The 19,876-nt window shown below is 34.2% G+C and overlaps 7 protein-coding genes across 16 annotated transcripts; 4 read left to right on the plus strand and 3 right to left on the minus strand.

Moving 5' to 3' along the window:
- Positions 1–248: 248 nt before the first annotated feature.
- LOC122534813 (cyclic AMP-dependent transcription factor ATF-6 alpha) lies at positions 249–4,293 on the plus strand. Its single transcript, XM_043665780.1, has 9 exons — positions 249–347; positions 513–696; positions 924–1,187; positions 1,270–1,415; positions 1,493–1,706; positions 1,801–2,381; positions 2,471–2,622; positions 2,718–3,307; positions 3,400–4,293. Exons 2-9 carry the CDS (start codon positions 615–617, stop codon positions 3,816–3,818), a joined length of 2,448 nt encoding a protein of 815 aa, XP_043521715.1. The 5' UTR covers positions 249–347; positions 513–614; the 3' UTR covers positions 3,819–4,293.
- Positions 4,294–4,323: 30 nt separating this feature from the next.
- LOC122534830 (sulfiredoxin-1) lies at positions 4,324–5,159 on the minus strand. 2 transcript variants are annotated; one of them, XM_043665826.1, is made up of 3 exons: positions 5,075–5,159; positions 4,653–4,859; positions 4,324–4,545 (listed from the first exon to the last, which is right to left on the minus strand). In XM_043665826.1, exons 2-3 carry the CDS (start codon positions 4,849–4,851, stop codon positions 4,397–4,399), a joined length of 348 nt encoding a protein of 115 aa, XP_043521761.1. In that variant the 5' UTR covers positions 4,852–4,859; positions 5,075–5,159; the 3' UTR covers positions 4,324–4,396. The 2 variants fall into 2 exon arrangements, with proteins under 2 accessions (XP_043521761.1, XP_043521760.1); XM_043665825.1 differs by having other exon boundaries at positions 4,941–5,155.
- A 105-nt stretch (positions 5,160–5,264) lies between these two features.
- LOC122534823 (iron-sulfur protein NUBPL) lies at positions 5,265–13,342 on the minus strand. 8 transcript variants are annotated; one of them, XM_043665808.1, is made up of 4 exons: positions 13,203–13,342; positions 6,045–6,373; positions 5,596–5,969; positions 5,265–5,515 (listed from the first exon to the last, which is right to left on the minus strand). In XM_043665808.1, the coding sequence occupies exons 2-4, from the start codon at positions 6,308–6,310 to the stop codon at positions 5,346–5,348; spliced, it is 810 nt and encodes a 269-aa protein (XP_043521743.1). In that variant the 5' UTR covers positions 6,311–6,373; positions 13,203–13,342; the 3' UTR covers positions 5,265–5,345. The 8 variants fall into 8 exon arrangements, with proteins under 8 accessions (XP_043521743.1, XP_043521740.1, XP_043521742.1 ...); XM_043665805.1 differs by lacking the exon at positions 13,203–13,342 and adding an exon at positions 7,138–7,294; XM_043665807.1 differs by lacking the exon at positions 13,203–13,342 and adding an exon at positions 7,047–7,152.
- On the plus strand, positions 6,898–12,845 carry LOC122534811 (protein SMG7-like). 2 transcript variants are annotated; one of them, XM_043665777.1, is made up of 6 exons: positions 6,898–7,029; positions 7,741–7,810; positions 7,883–8,221; positions 8,361–9,947; positions 9,978–11,259; positions 11,350–12,845. In XM_043665777.1, the coding sequence occupies exons 2-6, from the start codon at positions 7,779–7,781 to the stop codon at positions 11,566–11,568; spliced, it is 3,459 nt and encodes a 1,152-aa protein (XP_043521712.1). In that variant the 5' UTR covers positions 6,898–7,029; positions 7,741–7,778; the 3' UTR covers positions 11,569–12,845. The 2 variants fall into 2 exon arrangements, with proteins under 2 accessions (XP_043521712.1, XP_043521711.1); XM_043665776.1 differs by having other exon boundaries at positions 8,361–11,259.
- LOC122534826 (transcription factor A, mitochondrial-like) lies at positions 13,335–14,762 on the plus strand. The gene is made up of 4 exons (XM_043665817.1): positions 13,335–13,532; positions 13,770–14,130; positions 14,204–14,302; positions 14,393–14,762. The coding sequence occupies exons 1-4, from the start codon at positions 13,474–13,476 to the stop codon at positions 14,600–14,602; spliced, it is 729 nt and encodes a 242-aa protein (XP_043521752.1). The 5' UTR covers positions 13,335–13,473; the 3' UTR covers positions 14,603–14,762.
- Positions 14,763–15,216: 454 nt separating this feature from the next.
- Positions 15,217–16,146, minus strand: LOC122534827. Its single transcript, XM_043665818.1, has 4 exons — positions 16,020–16,146; positions 15,816–15,914; positions 15,600–15,739; positions 15,217–15,517 (listed from the first exon to the last, which is right to left on the minus strand). Exons 1-4 carry the CDS (start codon positions 16,126–16,128, stop codon positions 15,245–15,247), a joined length of 621 nt encoding a protein of 206 aa, XP_043521753.1. The 5' UTR covers positions 16,129–16,146; the 3' UTR covers positions 15,217–15,244.
- A 579-nt stretch (positions 16,147–16,725) lies between these two features.
- Positions 16,726–19,532, plus strand: LOC122534820 (chromatin assembly factor 1 p55 subunit). The gene is made up of 5 exons (XM_043665799.1): positions 16,726–16,855; positions 17,403–17,901; positions 17,971–18,228; positions 18,322–18,649; positions 18,748–19,532. Exons 1-5 carry the CDS (start codon positions 16,837–16,839, stop codon positions 18,925–18,927), a joined length of 1,284 nt encoding a protein of 427 aa, XP_043521734.1. The 5' UTR covers positions 16,726–16,836; the 3' UTR covers positions 18,928–19,532.
- Positions 19,533–19,876: the final 344 nt, after the last annotated feature.

Here is a 19,876-nt window from a genome sequence, read left to right on the forward strand (position 1 = left end):
ACATACATGGATTTTCAATAAAATATTTTATCGAATGTTTGCATGTAAAATACGAAAAAAATAAAACGTGCACTGTTTTGTAGGATGTTTTGACTTTATAAAAAAAATTTTTTTTTTGTTACCATCGTTATTCTGGTAAATATCAATTCTTTTTATACATTTTGTTTGCAATTAAATTACACCTCCACAAGGATCAGCTATGCGCTGCCATCTATCGATGGCCTGCTGCGTACTATCATCCTAGTGTCACAATCCTCCATATCTTTTCACACGTAATACTTCAATGCTAATATTCTGCGCTTCGTCTGTAATACAACATAAAGATGCATTGAACGATAAGTCTGTTGTGTATCTTGTTTATGCCTGAGTTGTTATATTTACACAATATTGATACGGACGGAATATATACATAATTGTTGTTATCATTAAAACGCATCCACGCAATCGTTTCTTCGTAAATGAAGTTGAAATGCATGGCTAAACCGGGAATTGTATTTAACAACTATTTGTTATGTAGTTCAATACCGGCGAAACTAATGTCTGTTGAACACTGTTTTATGGGTTAATGATTTCCTTTTCTTCGAGCAAAAAGTAAATTCATTGTTTAATGAACTATGTTGATAAATCAGGATTCACAGTGGAACGATAATACTGAATCTGAACTTCAACAGACGTTTCCAGATTTTGAAGTTATGGGTGCGTTATATATTTATATATAAGATGACATTTCATTTATTTTTCTTTGTTTATAATTATACATACATAGTATATTGTATATAATATAGTATATAGATTTTATATTGCTTATCAAAATTTCTAACAAGTAACGAACATGGCAATTAAAATTCGTTGAAATTGAAAGTGCTAGGTTTTTATATTTTAAATCTGTTTCTTTCGCTGTGTAATAGATTATATTTTTACAGATTCAGATTGTTCCCTTTTTCAAGACGATTTATTTCAATCTTTAAGTTCCGAACTAGGTATTCCGTTGTTCTTTGAAAGTGAAATACCTACAAAGGTAGATAATGGTATTGATGATGAAATTTTAAAAAATATATACATAGAAAAACCATTGACTAATATTAAAGAAAATGATGTTGATAGTCAAATTACGGAAGATGTATGCATAGGGGAACCATCAACTAGTTTTGAAAATTGTGATACAAATGTTGCACAACAAACATCAGGTACCTTTTATATTTTTTTTTTCCCTTAATAAAGTAACATTTGTAAATGTAAATATAACTCAAATGTCCTTTGTAATTACAGATGTGGATAAAAATGTGAGAATTAAATTGGAACCCACAAGCCCGTATATCCAATTACCTTTGTCCCCTGCATCAAGTCAGAGTGAGTGTTATAGACCAGATTCACAAGTTGAAACAAGTTCTAATGTGTCCACCTGCAATTTTAAGGTATGGTTATAATGCATCGTTGTTATGGTCAATTACCATGAATTCAACATTTACATATTTTACCTGATTTGTTGTAGACAACTCTAGAAACACCACCCATCTCTCCTCCACAAAATGTTTCCTCACCTATATCTCCACAATCAATTTCAAACATAGCCATTGCGAAACATATAAAACTTGAGCCTTTTAAACTTCAAGATACGAAAGAAACAAAATTCACCCTTTCCAAAATAAATTCTGCCAAACGTGTTCGAGTTCAACCAAAAGATAATATTCAACTTGTCACTGATGGTAAAACAGTAATCTGTGTCTGTCTTAAGTGTTATTTTTATACTATTTACTTCTAAATTACATCTTATATTTTGATATGTCTAATATTTTCCAGAACAGCCTAAGAATGCTATATTTTTGAGTACACAAAATTTTGTTGCACTTACTCAAAAAATTAGACAGAATTATATATCATATCCTTTCACAACTCATTTTACACCTAATACAAATAAAGAGATTCAAACATCAATACAGCCTTCCTCAGTACCAATAAAAACAGAGACAAATACAATTCAACAACTACAAGAGAATAATGTGAAAATAACGGACAATGTCTCTAACGTATATACATTAGGAAACGATCAAACAATTAATATGATGGATCCACCTCTGGTTCTTAAGAATGAAGCAGCTGGATGTACCTCTATAATTGTAAAAAGCGATTCGGATGCATGTAAACCGATAATAATTAAAACAGAGACTTCAAATTATACTCCAATTGTCATAAAGAACGAAATGCAAGATGTCAATTTTGTTGAACGACAAGAATGTGAAATAAAAGCACTGAAAAGGCAACAGAGAATGATAAAGAATAGAGAGTCAGCTTGCCTGTCGCGAAAGAAAAAAAAGGAGTATGTATCTTCGTTAGAAAAACAGATTTATGAATTGCAGCAACAAAATAAGCAATTAAAAATGGTAAAAATTACATGAAATTGAAATATACGTTGGTGTAATATGTTTATTACTGAATATAGTACTTACTGATTATTGTGTTTGTATATCAGGAAAATACAAACTTAAAACAGAAGCTTTCATCATTGGAACATACAAGTGCTACTAATAAATTTAAAAGCTTGAACTTCAATACGAATAAAAAGAATGTTGCTATTCTTTTGGGGATGGTTTTTATGGTATCTTTAAATGTTAATGGCTTCAAGTAAGCATATAATGAATTTATTATTCACTTGTTTTTTTGGATTGTTTATCTAATTTCAGAAAAGATATTTCAAAAAAATTGACATTTTTTTCTAGGGATATATTTTCGCAAAATAATCAATTGAATATACTATCTAATGACGAATCGATTAACGCGCAACACGCAAGACATGGAAGAACGTTACTTTGGACATCTAGAGATCAAATTCGAGAGGAAGATGAAGATAGTTTTCGTAAAAATATATCGATACCACAACCTATGTGTCCAATGTATATTAACCAAAGTGAATCAATTCGTTTAGATTACGAATTGAGACGATGGATCGGTGGAAAGTCCGATCAAGATAATTTGAAAAAAGGAAAATTAGATGCGAGTGTTACAGGAAAGTTCCTATCGTCGCCCTTGCATGTAATGCAAAAAGCTAAACGTAAACGTAACTTATCAGAAAGAAGTAAATCCGAAATACATCGAAAGATAACTGAGCCATCGATATCGAACGCGGTAGAAGTTTTTTCTCCAATAATAAGAAAAGAGCATGCTTCTTTGTTCGAAGCTTTAGGGAGAAGAGATGACACTTTTTACGTAGTTTGGTTTAGCGGGGAACATTTGCTTTTGCCCGCTTCAAGCAAAAATAGCACAGGCAGACCAAGGATGTCGTTGGTACTTCCTGCGCTTCCTATGAACGGTAAATCTATTTTTACATTTAATGTATGCATAAACGGCATGAAATGAAAAGTTATTATTGTTTTACTACATGGGATTTAATATTTGTTTTAGAAACGTTTTCAACACCCGCAAATCATATAACTATGATGCAAATTGATTGCGAAGTTACCAATACCCAATTATTGCATTTACAACAATCAATTATACCTAATCATTTGAAAAGTACTAATAGATCTGAAAGTCGTACACATCAGCCAAATGATGTATCAGACGCAATGACGGCGGACATAAATAAGAATTACAAACCATATTTTATCAAGGAAACTAAACATAAAATGTTTCACAAAAAAGATTTAAAAGACATATATGTTGACAAAAACAGTAAAAATTACAATAAGACAATCTCGTATATATTGAAACAAAAATTTATTTCAGACTTTGACTTAGAAGAGGTAAAAACTGAATTGTTAAAAGATTTGAAAAAAAGCGATTCTCATGCGAAATTTACGTCACAAAAGAAGCAAAAGTGATAACTAATATATAATTATTTAAAAAAAATGTTTGTTTCAATGACATTACATAAGTATTAAAAAATAATGCACTACAAAAAAAGTAAATAAATATATCTTGTATTTTCAAAAAGAGAAGAGCAATTCAGACATAAGTAAGCACACTTGATAGTTTCGATTTACAATATTTGAATTTGAATTTAAAATTGCAGTTTCATATGCGTTTTAAAAAGGAAGAAAAAATAAATAAAAATAAATAAAAAATAAATAAAAACTATAACAACGTGCATTTTATATATATATATATATACAGAGAAAATTACAGAATCATCGTTATAAAAAATACCTTTCATCATCATACCTTCATGTAAGATGACTGTGTACATATCTGGTTTCACAAAAATTGAACTACTTTAACATACAAGCGTTTATATTTAAATTTGATTTGGTTGGATGTAGTGAAGATTTACATATATCTTTTATTTTCAAACTGAATGAAATAAAAGGCCTCGAAATAAAATCAATATTAAACTTACATAAATCATTTAATTTTTTGTACAAATACTACTTTTGTTAAATTTAAACGGCAATACGTATGGCTATTTTAAATTGGGAGTAGAACCACCTAAATAAGATTTTAAGTCTGTTATTGTAGATTGTACTAATTTCACTCTTATGAATGGTTTCCCAAGTCTTTTATGAGCTGTATATCGATGACATCCACCAAAAGAATAATAATAATCACCGCCTGAAATAAAGAAAGATACAACTATTGTGCAGAATTGAGTTATGTTTGTTTACATTTTATATATAACGCAACTAAGAAAGAAAAACAAGATAGTATATTTTTATTACCTTCGCTCCCTTTAATCCACAAAACATCGATTGGCGGTACCAATGATTCTGTTTCAGGATTGTTCAACGTATCCATTAAGCTTTGTACCTTCTCTTCATCGACAATTGGAGGAATTGGTCGAATAAGCACGCTCATCGGAATATTATGAATCTCTGCATTTATATCAGAATGAATACTGGTGGAATTTTCATTATTCATCTTGAATTCTAAATTTATAGAATAAAATAAGAGGCTAAATATTCAGTTTAGATGAAAAGCATTAGAATTATGTTTTAACATTTTCTTACGCAAGTATTTTTTCAATGACGTTGAAGAAAACGTTACAAATTGTTTTATTCTAAGTGAAAGCATTAATAACAATGCCAACGTGTAAGTAAAATATTAATAATAATTACAAAAATCTATTACGTGTTATACATACGAGTAATTTTTTTATTACACGTTAGATAAACGTGCGTTTTTACTTTTATCGCTACCAAATTATATTCAAGATAACAGACATATGTACAACGTATAATATCCGTTCAAGCGTTTAGAGAGGGGATAAGATATAAAGAAGAAAAGTGGGGATGATGATGATGATGCCAATGATAAGAGGAATCAGAGTGCACTAATTTTAAAATATCCGTATGTTTTGTAAACATCCATATTCATACAAAAAAATTATAATCAAAAGAAAATATCTAAAAATGTCATTCTAAATTTTGTGGTTGCTTGGCTAAGAACGAAATTACATGTTTTGCCAAGTATTTGTATGCGTCAGCTTGAGTACTTTCTGATGCAGATAACACAATTGGTTTACCAGTATCACAACTATTTACAATATCTTCTGACAAGGGGACAGATTGTAGAATTTGCACATCTAGAAGAGAGAAAAAGCTGAAACCTTACAATGAGATATATATATGCATATGTATTTATATATACTTATAAATGTAATACCAAGTTCTTTAGCAATCACTTGTGTTTCACCATTATAAAGAGGAATGCTACTGTTACATTTTGGGCATATAACATTACTCATGTTTTCCACAATTCCAATAATTGGAATGTTCAGACGTTTAAACATATTAGCTCCTCTTCTAGTTACTTCCAGAGCTGCCTTCTGAGGTGTACTTATTAATAAGGCCCCAGCTATCGGAAGATTTTGTATGATTGAAAGATGTGTGTCTCCTGTTCCAGGTGGAGTATCTATAACAAGATAATCTAACGGATCCCATGCGACTTGATGCAACAGTTTCTCAATGGCGTTCATTACCATTAATCCTCTCCAAATAACAGGAGACTTGTCATCAATTAGAAAGCCCATAGACATGCTGTGTATAAGGGAAACTTTCACAGTTTAGAGAATATCAATAAACAAGGAAAATGTGCAACCATTGTTCCCTCACCATTTGATACCATAGTTTGTAACAGGTTCTATAAGATTTCTGTCGTTCACTGTAGGAGATTGTCGTATGTTCATCATTAATGGTACTGATGGACCAAATACGTCGGCATCGAGCAAACCGACCAACTTCTGCGGCTCAGTAAGTTTCAAAGCGATGGATAAATTTACGGCCGTGGTAGATTTACCGACGCCACCTTTTCCAGACGCTATGACGACAATTTGTTTGACACCTTTCAAAGGTTTTGATTTCGGAAGGCCACGTGCCATTAATTCCCTCCGTTTTGCCTCTATATCTGTCTTCTTTTGCTCATCGTGGGAGGTGAAAGGAGTCTGAAGCGAGATATCAATTGTGATAATCATCGAAAGATATTTAACAAAATGAAAAAAGAAAAAGAAAAATCCGGACAAATGTAATAAATGTTAATGCCCTTATCGAGTTACTTTATTGATACACCACAGATTAGTAATTTTCGAGTGTGTATCTGACACGATCGAGCAGTACAAACGCCGTAGTGGCATCAAACACCCTCGTAGAGAATACCGGGGTAACGTGAAAAAAAAAGAAAATGCACGTACTAATGAAATCGATCGGTATTTATTTGCTCCATTGTAACTTCGGCGAAGGCGTATGAACAATTTCATAGAAGTGAACGCTGACATTCTCGATGGATTTACTTCACGAAACTAGCTTCTCTAACCTGACATTTCGCGCTGCGTGACCGTAGGATCTTTTATTTCGCAGACCGAGAGGGCCATGGCACACGAATGTTGAAAAGTTCCCTTCGGTACATGTGAGCTTTGTATTTACGATTCTCTGGCGTATAGAACGGATAGTACGTTTCTGCGGTTTGCAATCATGGGAAATTTTCAGTGTTTCTAACTGAAAGTAACATAAATGTTTAACGCGAGGGCGGTGCAGTTTTTCGTTAAAGCGAACCACATATCAGTAATCCGGTGCAATTTAAGTTTGACGTAAATATGTGAAAGTAAGTTCCCCTTTTACTTTCCAGCCGATCTTTTCACTCGTCTTCGTTCCGCGTAACGTTTGGTCCTAAGATTGAAAATTAATTCGCTGTTATTCGTAACGTCTTTACCGTTCGCACTTTTGTTGGCCTAGCAGTTAACCTAACTCGCTCAGGTCGTAGCATGCATCATGTATATTGACTTTCGTGAACCAAGTAAATTGCATTACGCGAAACGTTCGTGTTGGTATTTCGTCTCTCGGCGAATTCTCAGGATTTTAATGTTTTTTTACACCGCCTTCTATTTGGCAATTTCATCTGTACAATTCGGAGCAAAAATTGCGACATCAAAGTTCATTTGCAATCATTTGCATGCATCGACGTGATTATAAGTTTAACCGATGTATAAGTTGTTTCTCAACATCTTTTAGTTTATCATTTTTCGTGATGTACAATAATACTCGATGAATTACATATTATATATCTATATATATATATATATATATACACATGTATATGCATACATATATATTCTCATTATATGCTATACACACACACACATATATCCTATATCAAATAAATAAAAATAAATCTGAGCGTGTAGCATATATTGTGTCTGTGCATTTGTACATGTATATATATTTATTGTAGGTTTACATTTCTATGTTGCAAGGTCTAACATTTCATATATATATAATAAGTGTAACTACATATTTGTTTAATTTGTTTCTGTAGATAAACAGTTTTGTACAGAAATTCAAGGTACGCAGAATATGGGCCTAAACGCAGCTGTACAAGCTTTAAAGTGAGTCAAAGATGAAGAAGTTATTTCTCGATACTTATACAGTGTTTGTCAGTTAATTATTGTTTTTGTTAGGAAAGCTGAGCCCTTGAAGGACAAAGTACAACGTTGCCAAGATCTTTTAAACGATAGTGACGCATGGGTTTGCCAGCAACAGCTGCAGAAAATATATCAACAAGTTCTAATATTGGATTTGGAATATGCTTTAGACAGGAAAGTCGAGCAGGAACTGTGGAACCTAGGATTTAAAAATTATATAGCAACTTTACAATCTCAAGCAAAAGATAGGAAAAATCCTAAACGTGGAGAATCTCAGGCGTTACTTAGCTGGTGTTTGGAAGCAGCTAGTGGTTTTTATTTGACGTTATTACAAGAAATTTGTACCGCATTTGATCTGGATTTGCCATTTAGAAGGTAATTAAGGATAATTAATTGTAAGATGCTTATATCCTTCGCATATGTTACATAAATTGAATTTACGTTGCACACTGTTCCTATTTGTACTACAGTCTGTACAAATTTCAATTTTATTTCGTCATATTTTTTTTTTTAGGAAGGGCTACATTTACGGATGTACATCACCATGGAAAGCTATTGAAAAATTATCAGTGCCTCATAAATCTTCATGTTTTTACGCATGCCAATATTGCCTTGTGCATTTAGGGGATATTGCTCGTTATAGAAACGAGAGCAAACAAGCGGAATTGTTCTACAGGCATGCTGTATCATTGTCACCATCCAGTGGACAGCCGTACAATCAGTTAGCACTTCTTGAAGCGTCACGTGGTAACAAATTGGCAACTGTGTTTTATTACACGCGATCTGTCGCTGTAAAACATCCTTTCCCCGTTGCCACAACGAACCTGGCGAAAACGTTATCCTCCGCTTTGAACGATACGTCGCTGAATATAGATGGGAAAACGAAATTAACTTCTCAAGAATACGTGGCAGTTTTTCTGAAACTTCACGGTGTTATTCACAATCTCGGCGATTTAAAAGTTGCTTCGGCGTATGCGAAATTATTGACTGAGACGTTGACGGCTTTAGTTGCCACGGAAAGTTTTAGCTCATGGATGCTCGTTCAAATGTTTGTGATTAATTTGTACGCTTTGGAACATACAACAAATGTCGTCGTGGGTAGCGCCGAACCACTGAAACACGAACAATTAACATCTGACGAAAAGCTCGCTCGTGATTGTATTTTGGATCTCATAGCTGGAAGCCTATCTGCTTTGTTGTTACCTGTTTATACAATCAAAAATTCTATTATCGAGTATTTCGCTTTGCCTTCTATAAAACTGTGCCTTGATTGGATCCATACGAAACCGACAGTTCTGGAAGAACTGGCTTTTACGTCGAGACTCCAAATCTGGCCCAGCTTGTGCGTATTGTTGAACGCCTTGCAAAATTGCGTGGCTGATTTCTCGTATGATCAATACGTTAAGGTACCACTGCCAGAGGATCGTGATCTACAAGGATTCCTGCCGCTGGAGAAAAGCTTCGAATCGTTGAAATTTACGAGCACCGATTTAGAGGATAATATCGAGGCTTCTAACAAATTACGCGCAGTTCGTATTCTTCGTTTGGGCCATTGCTTGGCGCAATACAAAATCAATGGTACCGCGTTAATTGCCATTACGTTGGGAGGAGAGAAGGGTGACAACAGGTTCAGTTCCATAAGCGAAGGGAATGGATTGAGTAACGAATTGATGAAAGAATTGGAAGAGCTGAGTTTAAACAAAGAAAGACAGTCGGCTGTGTCTACTAGCCCGGTTCTCTCAGAATCAGCCAGCAGCAAAGGTTCCACGGACGTCGATATGTTGGATCACGGCTTTGACAAGAGGATAGGCATCTTGAAGCCTCAAGGCTCGTTGGAGCGAAGTAAAGACACGGCCTCGATCACTGCCGCGGAATCCGGCGCTTTCGAGACGAACGTGCAACCAGCAACAAGGAAACCAAGGCAGAACATAGCGATGCAAACGATAATGCGACGTGCTGAAACCGAGCAGAAGCAGGTGACGTTCAAGAATTTGTCTCCGTTGAACGTGGAAGAGGAGAATGAGAAAAAAGTTAAAGCGAGTGGAACGTCGGTGAGTCCGATAAAAGGTGCTCCTACAAATGGGAATAAAAACTTATCAGTTGCTGGAGAAATGTCGAAGTTGAGCGGTGCTCCAAGCGCCACTTTGGGTACGCAAGTCACCGTTCAAAACCGATTGCCGTTAATGCCTTCTGCCACAATTGCTATGCAAAGTCAAATCGTTTCCACCCAAAGTCAAGTGAAACCCGCGAAATCACAGCATGTTGTTTCACCGTCGCAACCCACCCAGATTAATCATTTCCCTGCGAAAGAGCAACAAGCGTCCGGGATTCCAACTCCGATTCCAACTCCGATTCCAACTGGAATGTCTCAGTGCGTAGGAGCTATTTGTTATCAAAACCCAACGTTCAACGTACAGAATCCGCAATTCACGAAGAACTACGTCACCAATCATATTGGAAACCTATCGAATTACCCGGTTCAAGGACGTTTTGCTAGTTCGACACAGCAACCGATGCAGCCGCAGAGCATAAGTTTACAACATACAACCAATCAGAGTAGATCCATGCACCAGAGACCACAAACCCACAACGTACTCCAAAATACGTTGCTACATCAAAATCTTGGATTGCTGGCTTCAGCTCAACCAAATAATGTTATGCCAAATGCCTCGCAGAACATCAACTCTCAACAAAATAGAAATATTGGTTTGCAGCAAAATCGTAATTTGAGTGCTCAGCAGAATCACAGCTTGACTATGCAGCAAAATGTCGCGAAGTCTAATCTTAGATCCAACACAATGTCTTTACATAATCAAGGTACTTTGACCAATCCAACTATTGCAAATGTTTCTACTTTATCAACGTTGAATACATATCAGAAGAAACTTCATCAAGTTGCTCCTATGATACCGAGCGCGTCAAGCGTGCCGGGCAACTCGCTGAATCCCACAACTACGTCGAATTTTCAATATAACTTCAATCAGAATGAATTCAATCAAAATGCCTTCGGTCAAGTATCGCAGAAACAACTCCCCTCGTCGGCGTACAACAAGAACTCGGACGTTTTGGAATTCTCGTTGCCCAATCACTTGGGAATGTCGAAAAATCAGTCGCAGCCTGCAACTAGTTACCCGCCTTTTCAAAACTACGAGCCCACGAATTTCAACTTGTGGAAGGATACTCAGCACTCGCAACTTTCTGTACCTTGCTGGGGTTCGGCCGGTAGAGGCATGCAGTTACACAATGAAGACACGCCTGTCGCGGAAAACTACCGCAATTGGGAAGATTCTTCTAATTCTGGAAACGTAGTATCGCAAATCCCATTGAGAACTTCGAATAATTATCCATCGGATTCTCAGCACACCAAGCAATTTAGCAGTGGAAGTAACTTCGAAAGTCCTAGGCCTTTAGAGGTATCTATTGTGTTCTAATTTTGTAAGCAAATAAGTAAACATAATAGTACGCAAGCTATTGTAAAAATTATCCTACTCGTGTTTTTACAGGTAGACATCAAATCAAATCAATCGATCAGCACAGGAAACACCTATTCTCTGTTCAGTAGTAGCAATGCATGGGGATCTAATGCACAGAGTTGCAACGTGTCGAATCAAGATCAAACGAAAACTCGTCTTAATCAACAGTCTTTGTGGTTCGGGCCTGGACCGTCTCCCTTGGAACGGCTTTTGGAACAGCAGAAATCATTACGCGAGGGAGGTACCTGAAGGAAAGCAATATAAGATTATGTCGAAACATTGAATATTGAAAGCAAAATATATCCAAATTTTGGATTCAACTAACCAAGGGGATATAGACAAAATGTATCATAATAAATTCCATCGATCGTTTGACGAAACTGTTAAATTTGTCACGGAACAAAAATTAGTGAAAAGTTTCGTAGACGTTTAGGTGTTCGTTGTATAAAACGAACAACACATACGTCCAAAGCGTTATGAAACGCGCTATATATAAAAAAAAAAAAAAAAAAAAAAAAAAAAAAAAACGCATAGATGTTAATTACTTACATTAATTGTTGCGCGCATAATAGAAAATGAATTTACACTGGTAGTAACTATTGCGCGGTGGAGTTTAAGAAACAAAAAAAGGAGAAAAAAAGGAAAAAAACAAAGAAATATTCTTTTTCTTTCTTCTCAGTTTATTCAAACGTACGTTCAGTTTGTGTCAGTTTATGTCAGGATTGATACTCCATGATAAAATAATTAATAACAGTACCGTATATAAACCGTATCATACGTTAACGTATTGACTACACAAGTTTAAAGGTACACACTTCGCGAAAGTCTTTCAATTTATTTTGTTAAAATTATGTACAACTTATTGTTTCTAAGTATTGACTTCATAAAACAGAAGGAAAGAAACGAAGAGAGATGCATACACAATGTACGAAAAAATATATATCTTTTCTTATGTCTTTTTATCAACGAGGGAAACAATATATTTATAAATTTTTAGGTTGAAATTGAATAAAATAGTATAAAATAGCACGTATGTACAATATAGTGAAAATGAAAAGAAAAATTCGTTGTGACAAATGTAAAAAATAATTTTGTTAAAAAGCAGAAGTTACTTTCCATTATTTCTGGATTTTTCAGGCAACATTAAACTTTAATGCAGATGATTTAACAATTTGTGACACTCTACATTAAAATGCTGTTACAAATTGAAAATAATATAATGACGCAAAGTAAAATGTATATATTACACAATGTACTTATATAATTATTTAAAAGAAAAAAAAATTCTATAATGTATTAATGCATATTTCTCGAATTTCAATATATTTGAAAGATTATTAAGGTATCTTAAATTTGACTTATTATTAATGTACATTTAAATAATTTGCTTTTTGTCGAATGTAGCATCTCTTTGTTTATGTGAAGAGAAAGATGGTTCTTCCCATCTTCTACGGAGGCACGGTATTAGCTATTTCGAATACACACAAATAATTAACGCGAATATCAATAAATTCATTTTAATTGAACATTCGTAGCAAGTTTAATAGCTTGATAATGTCACCTTCACTTGGTAATCCCGATTTTCAAAAGCACTAAACTAACTGTATGTTCTTTTCTACAAGCTTTATAATCGCTGTCAGTTCATTGCTTTTATGACTCTTAATGTTAATAAAAAACAATCCCACATTAATTATCAGAAATGAAAAATCATAATCCTTCGGCAGTGTATCAATTTCTGTTATACAATCTTACGAAAATGTTTTTTCATTTTGTTCCATCTAAAGCCAAGCGTTTTACATTTAATATTAAATGAAAGTGCAACAATATTGGTTAAATAACAACAACGCAATATCAATAAAAAAGCATATAATAATTTTAATAACCTCGTAAAAGTATATTTTTATAGCAGCCTCTTAAATGGTTTACCAGTTCTGCGGTTGGTAATATCCGAATTCGTAAATAGGAATCAACTATGTTTATGAATAAATAGTATGAGTTAATACTGGAAATCGCGAATTGGAATTCAAATCATGTTCAAACATGTTCCCATCCTTGTGGTTTCATTTTTTCACGTAGTTTGCATGTTTATCCGCTGAAGAGGGAGCCGTATTAGGAGTACAAAAGTATGCAATAGTTAAAATTATTATCTGGAAAATGATGTATTCTGGAAGATTTTTATTTTTTGTGCGCTCAGAAGGATTATTGTGCGCAAGGTAAAGTAGAGCTTAGTTAAATAAACAATTATGATGAACAAAATCTCACAAACGATTTTAAAATAATCTGCGAACGAAGGTTATCTCATGCGTGTAAATTAATTTCTTGTTAACATTGTTCGATTTCCGTAACTACACGTAAAAAAAATACTGACAAAAAAAAATACACTTGCTTTTACAGAAATTTTTGTCTTAACCATGTAACAATGTTTCTTTTTTTGCTATTCACTATTTTAGAAGTCACTTGCTAAGCTTTCACCAAAATATCTCAAAACATATGTTGAAACGTTTGAAAGAAACAATTTTTCCACTGAGACCAAAAAAGCCAGTACCCCCTTTTCTTATGTACATAAGACAAGTTAAACCAAGGTTTGCTGAGGAATCGCCTGGTATCAAGTATACTGAGATATTACAGAGAGCAGCCAGCGAGTGGTCAAAACTGGATGTCGCTGAAAAGGAGAATTTTGTAAATGAGTACAACAAAAGTTACAAAATATATATGGAAAAATTGAGAGAATATAAAAACTCTCTTACTGAGGAACAAAAGCAATTGTGGGAACAAAAGAAGAAAGAATATGAACAAGTAAATAGCAAAAAGGTAATTACACAGATGGATCAAATCAAGACATTTATCTTTTATCGATTGATCTAAAGGTTAAACCTGATTGCAGAAATATGAAATACTTGGGAGGCCAAAGAGACCAATAAATGCATATTTGTCTTACTTATCGTCAAAGAGGAAAGATAAAGATCCAGATATGCATGTTAAGGTACTGATTTTTCTGAACAGAGTTGCTTTGTTTAATAGGTTGTTTAAGAAACCACAATATTACCAATTGTTTCATGAATTTCTTCGTCAGGATTGGATAAAATCAATGACTGAGAACTGGAACAAATTGCCGGATAAAGAAAAGGAACCATATTTCACAGAAGCTATGCAACTTAAGGCACAATATCACAAAGATTTAGAAAAATGGGAGATGGAAATGATACGTTCCGGTAATTCTGATATTGTAAGAAGTAAAACTTTATTGAAATATAAGAATGCTAACTGTGAGGAACAACAATAAAAATTAAAATTACCCCACTCTATTTTATTGATATCGATCATTTTTATTCAGTTAGTGAATCATTTGGAAAACTACACTTGGTAGAACATTTATGAACTTAAAGATAAATTAACGATTTTGCACGAGCTTGTTTAAGTTATTAAAATAAATCTAAAAAATACAATAGAATTTTAGACGAATATTAATATTTTTATTTTATATGTCTTTGAAAATATCATTTGCCATTTAAAGAACAAAATTTTCTTCTTTCAGTACTTATTTATACCGTGTGTTTTCTATAAAACTTATATCAACTGTTTCATTCATTTTATTTATTTTAGTTTGAATTCATTTTCCTAATGAGAAAAATTTTGTAATTTATACGTAATTATAATCTATGTTAATAATTACCGTATAAACAATTCATTACATCTATATTTGTATAGCAAGAGATTTGATAATAAGACTAAAGGTTTGTAATATTAATAAACAAAATGCATAAATGTTCGCAGTTTTTAATTTAATTTTACTGCTTTGGTATTGATATTATTATGCATTGTGTAAAGTTTTTTAATTGACGTAGTATGTATATCTTTTTTACTCTTTCTTCGTAAAAATTGAACGAAATGACCGAATAATTTATTTAATTATATTTTATATATCTTATACAGTTAAGGTACCAGGACTATCCGTATCATACAAACAATTAAAGAATCCATAATATATTAGCGTGAAACTGAAAATATATAAGGCTACATCTCCGACTATCATATGACTTATTGTTATTAATTTTTTCAATTGATAAGTCAACTCGGGCTTGATATTGCACAGAATCAAGGCAGCATACAGCAGATTATTATTCTCTTGCATTTCTTTTGTATTTTTGTAGTTGTACAGGCGACCCAACATTATTGGAAAGTACGGTATCGCGATTTTCTGTAACATTTAATCGAATACGTATTCGTGCAACAAGACTGCAATAATTTCAGTTTTTTATGCAAATATCTTATACCTTTACCTTTGCAAATAGATGGTCCATTTGTAATAAGAGCAGTATATTGACGATAAATGCTAATAATATATAATTTACAGGATTTATCAGTAACAAGAGTGACGAACTTTTTGTTCCATGGTTCCAATTCGAACTGCCATTGATACCTTTAATATTAATGTTCAAGTTAATGAACTACTCGTAGTATTTCATAAAAATTGAATGTCAAAAGTATACTGTCACCTTGCGATATTTTGTTATTTACACTCAAGTGTAAAGGTTCATGTTCCGTATCTTCAGCACTGTATATTTCGCTGGATGAATCTAAATGTACACTCTTGGCTAGAATGAGGTAACAATAGAAATGCATTAGGAATTTTATTAACAAAGTAAAACAAAGAATGACATCTTTTCACAAGTGAGGGAAAATTAACAAATTGTATTTACCTTCCGATTCGTTATCCTCGTTTCTGCCAGTAATTTTTGAGAGACGTTTCTCAGAGTTTTCTAAAATTCTCTTCCTTCTGGCGTTTCTCTTGGCATTAATATCTTCCATCGTTCTTACTGTATTCCAATTAATTAATTAAAATTTACTATTCTTCCTAATTTAACACACATCTGTAATAATGCATAATAAATTGGTCACACAACATCAGCAGAATTTGTGTCCGGCATCAATAATCGATAAACAAATGGAAAATGATAGAGATCACAGTTTTCCTTTTTGCAGAAGGGAATTGAGTTGTCGGTCTGTTGAGAAATTACAGAGAAGAAAACGTTCGAATAGCACGGTTTCCAACATTCGTTTCAAATATTGACGATCTTTTGTAACCTCGTTATGAATCAACAATTATCTTCTGACACGATACTGACAGACTTTTTATATACCTCGTTTGAGTCTGTGCTTTTTGAAGTTCTATTTTACCGACAGAAAATCGGTTGGAAAGTCGACAATGCCGCCAACCAATACAAATTCACAATTTTATTCAATTTCATTCCATCCATTTACGTCAGATTAAATTTGAAACAAAGTTCTGTCAAACAAATGGGATTTTGTTTACGTTTCAGTTGAGCATTCCGATTGGAGTGCTGTATCGCACGGCATTACAAACCGTGCAATGTTTGTCGTCTAATGGAAACGCGGCGTATGTTTAAGGCTTTCTAGCAAGTACGCCTGCATTTTTAACAAAGTCTAGTTAGGCTTCGTAGCTTTTGGCGGGTTAAACGTATCGTGCTGATTTCAGTGTTTTAGCGAAATTTGATAATGGGCGACAAAGACGGTGGTAAGAGGAAAGCCGATAGCTTTTCGTTTCTATTATCATTTCACCGATTATTTCGTTACTCGGGACGATCGGCTCGCTGGCTGTTTCGAAGGACGCTTTCCGTAATGTGATAAACAACCGATAATGTGTCTTTCGCGGGATTTCCTTTTCGGAAATTTCTGTGAAAAATTAAACTGAAGTTTCGAAATCAGCCTCGCTCACCGTTCGTATCTCGTCTTATTCTTCGTTTTAAGGCGCGAAGTATTTTCGCATCGTAAACAAAGCGTGCGTAAACGGCATTGTACTTGAATAGGTTATATCGTTGCAAGAAACATGCGATTTTCATTAGTTAAAATATTGATTTTTTCCTGACTGTACCAGTCATTACGATCGATTGATTTACGACGCTTCTACGTTAAATCTCGTCCTTGCCGTTTTTTCTTTATATTTTCAGTTTCTCATTTTATGATTGTACGTTTATCTGTACATGCGTATTTAATACATATTTAACATTTCAATGTTTGTTAAATACCTTGATCGTCTTAATGCCAAGATTGTTTAATTGCAGAAACTTTTGATGATGCTGTGGAGGAACGAGTTATTAACGAAGAGTACAAGATATGGAAGAAAAACACCCCATTCTTGTATGACCTTGTGATGACACATGCTTTGGAATGGCCATCTTTAACTGCTCAATGGTTACCGGACGTGACTAGGCCTGAGGGAAAGGACTATTCGGTGCATCGTCTTATCTTGGGCACTCACACTTCAGACGAACAAAATCATTTGCTTATAGCTAGCGTGCAGTTGCCGAACGAAGATGCTCAATTCGATGCTTCTCATTACGACAATGAGAAGGGGGAGTTTGGAGGATTCGGTTCTGTTAGTGGTAAGATAGAAATCGAAATCAAAATAAATCATGAGGGAGAGGTGAACAGAGCGCGGTACATGCCGCAAAATCCATGCGTAATCGCAACGAAAACACCGTCGAGTGACGTTCTTGTCTTTGATTATACGAAACACCCAAGTAAACCGGATCCTAATGGCGAATGCCAGCCTGATTTGAGGTGAGTACATTTGTGACGTTAGAATTCTTGTAGAGAACATGTATAATAGTAGTTTGTCTTTGGTATCAGATTAAGGGGTCATCAGAAGGAAGGTTATGGCCTATCATGGAATCCAAACTTGAATGGATACTTGCTCAGTGCGTCTGATGATCATACAATTTGTTTGTGGGACATTAATGCACCTCCTAAGGAAAATCGTGTGATTGATGCAAAAACAATCTTCACCGGACATACTGCTGTCGTTGAAGATGTAGCTTGGCATCTGTTGCACGAATCATTGTTTGGATCCGTCGCGGATGATCAGAAATTGATGATTTGGGACACAAGGTAGTTACTTACACTGTCGATAAAGATGTCGAAAATAAACATTAAGCTACCGTTAACGTTTAATTAAACTTGTCGTGTTTTTGTGATTGTCAGATGTAACAATACTAGTAAACCGAGTCACACGGTGGATGCTCACACTGCTGAAGTGAATTGCTTAAGTTTCAATCCGTACTCGGAATTTATCCTTGCGACTGGTAGCGCCGACAAAACGGTGGCACTTTGGGACTTGAGGAATCTTAAGTTGAAATTGCATTCTTTCGAGTCTCACAAAGACGAGATCTTTCAAGTCCAGTGGTCGCCGCATAACGAGACGATATTAGCTAGTAGTGGTACAGACAGGCGTCTACACGTCTGGGATCTTAGTAAAATTGGCGAGGAACAATCCAGCGAAGATGCCGAAGATGGACCACCCGAATTACTGGTATATAATACGTTTCTCTTTTTTTCCTTTGGCTACCCCCTTTTAGTCGAAATCGAGCGGAAAAGATATTACAGATGCATCTTTTGTATCTTTTGTAGTTCATTCATGGTGGTCATACCGCGAAGATCAGTGATTTTTCGTGGAATCCGAACGAACCGTGGGTTATATGTTCTGTTTCGGAAGACAATATAATGCAGGTATGGCAGATGGCGGAGAATATTTACAATGATGAAGAACCAGACACACCAGCGAGTGAATTGGAAGCTGGTGCTTCATAAAATATGTAAGAAAAATAACCGATTAAATTATTTGATATTGAAATTTTCCAACGTGTTCGCGTACGTACACACATATATATGTATATATACCATATACCATATTAAACCACATATATATATATATATGTGGTGTGGTTTGATATCATATATACATATATATTTATATATATCTGTGTGTATATGTGTGGATGTGTGTGTCCTCACGTGAAACCAATGATCCCAATTAGGGTTGAGAAAAAGACATTAAAGTGAATTTGTACGTTTAAACGAAAAAGAATCATCGAAAAGCAATAATACCTATTTTTACTACCGATCTTACGTCCGCTTACAAACACGTACATCAATTACACACACACACTTCTACGATTGATCAAGAACAAGCGTGGCATGCCAACTTTCTTAGAAATAAATTGACAATTGTATTTCATTGATTGTAACATTGCGATACACATTATGTATAAATTTCTAGAAAAATCATTTCACCTCTACAGATTCTGTGATGTGTTGCAATTTTTTTACGTTTATATATAAAATTATATGTGCATTACGCAATAGAGTAAAGTGTAAAATGATTTCCGACGAATACTAATAATAATAATAATAATTTCTTCTCTTTGAACGCGTCATACTTCAATTTTGCTGAATAAAAATCGCAGGACACTGTTACGCGAAGATAGGGGCGTGTTTATGTTAGCATTTCATTCTTACTAAATATTTAATAACTGAAGCGCTGAGATGTTATTTTATTTTAGTTTTGATAAGAACAAAAAAATTAAAGGTAATTATATAAGATGCGTGTGTTCGATATATATTCTACGTTAATTTCTTTTTACACAGCTCATTTTCATCTCCTACATTACTGTTCATCGACATAGAACGAAATGAAAAATCGATGAAAAAAATGAATGATGAAGATATGTGAGGCAGCGTGACTAGAATTTAGTAATCC

The sequence above is a fragment of the Frieseomelitta varia genome, unplaced genomic scaffold, assembly GCF_011392965.1.
Source record: "Frieseomelitta varia isolate USP_RPSP 00005682 unplaced genomic scaffold, Fvar_1.2 scaffold_642, whole genome shotgun sequence".
In the NCBI taxonomy this organism is placed as follows: domain Eukaryota; kingdom Metazoa; phylum Arthropoda; class Insecta; order Hymenoptera; family Apidae; genus Frieseomelitta; species Frieseomelitta varia.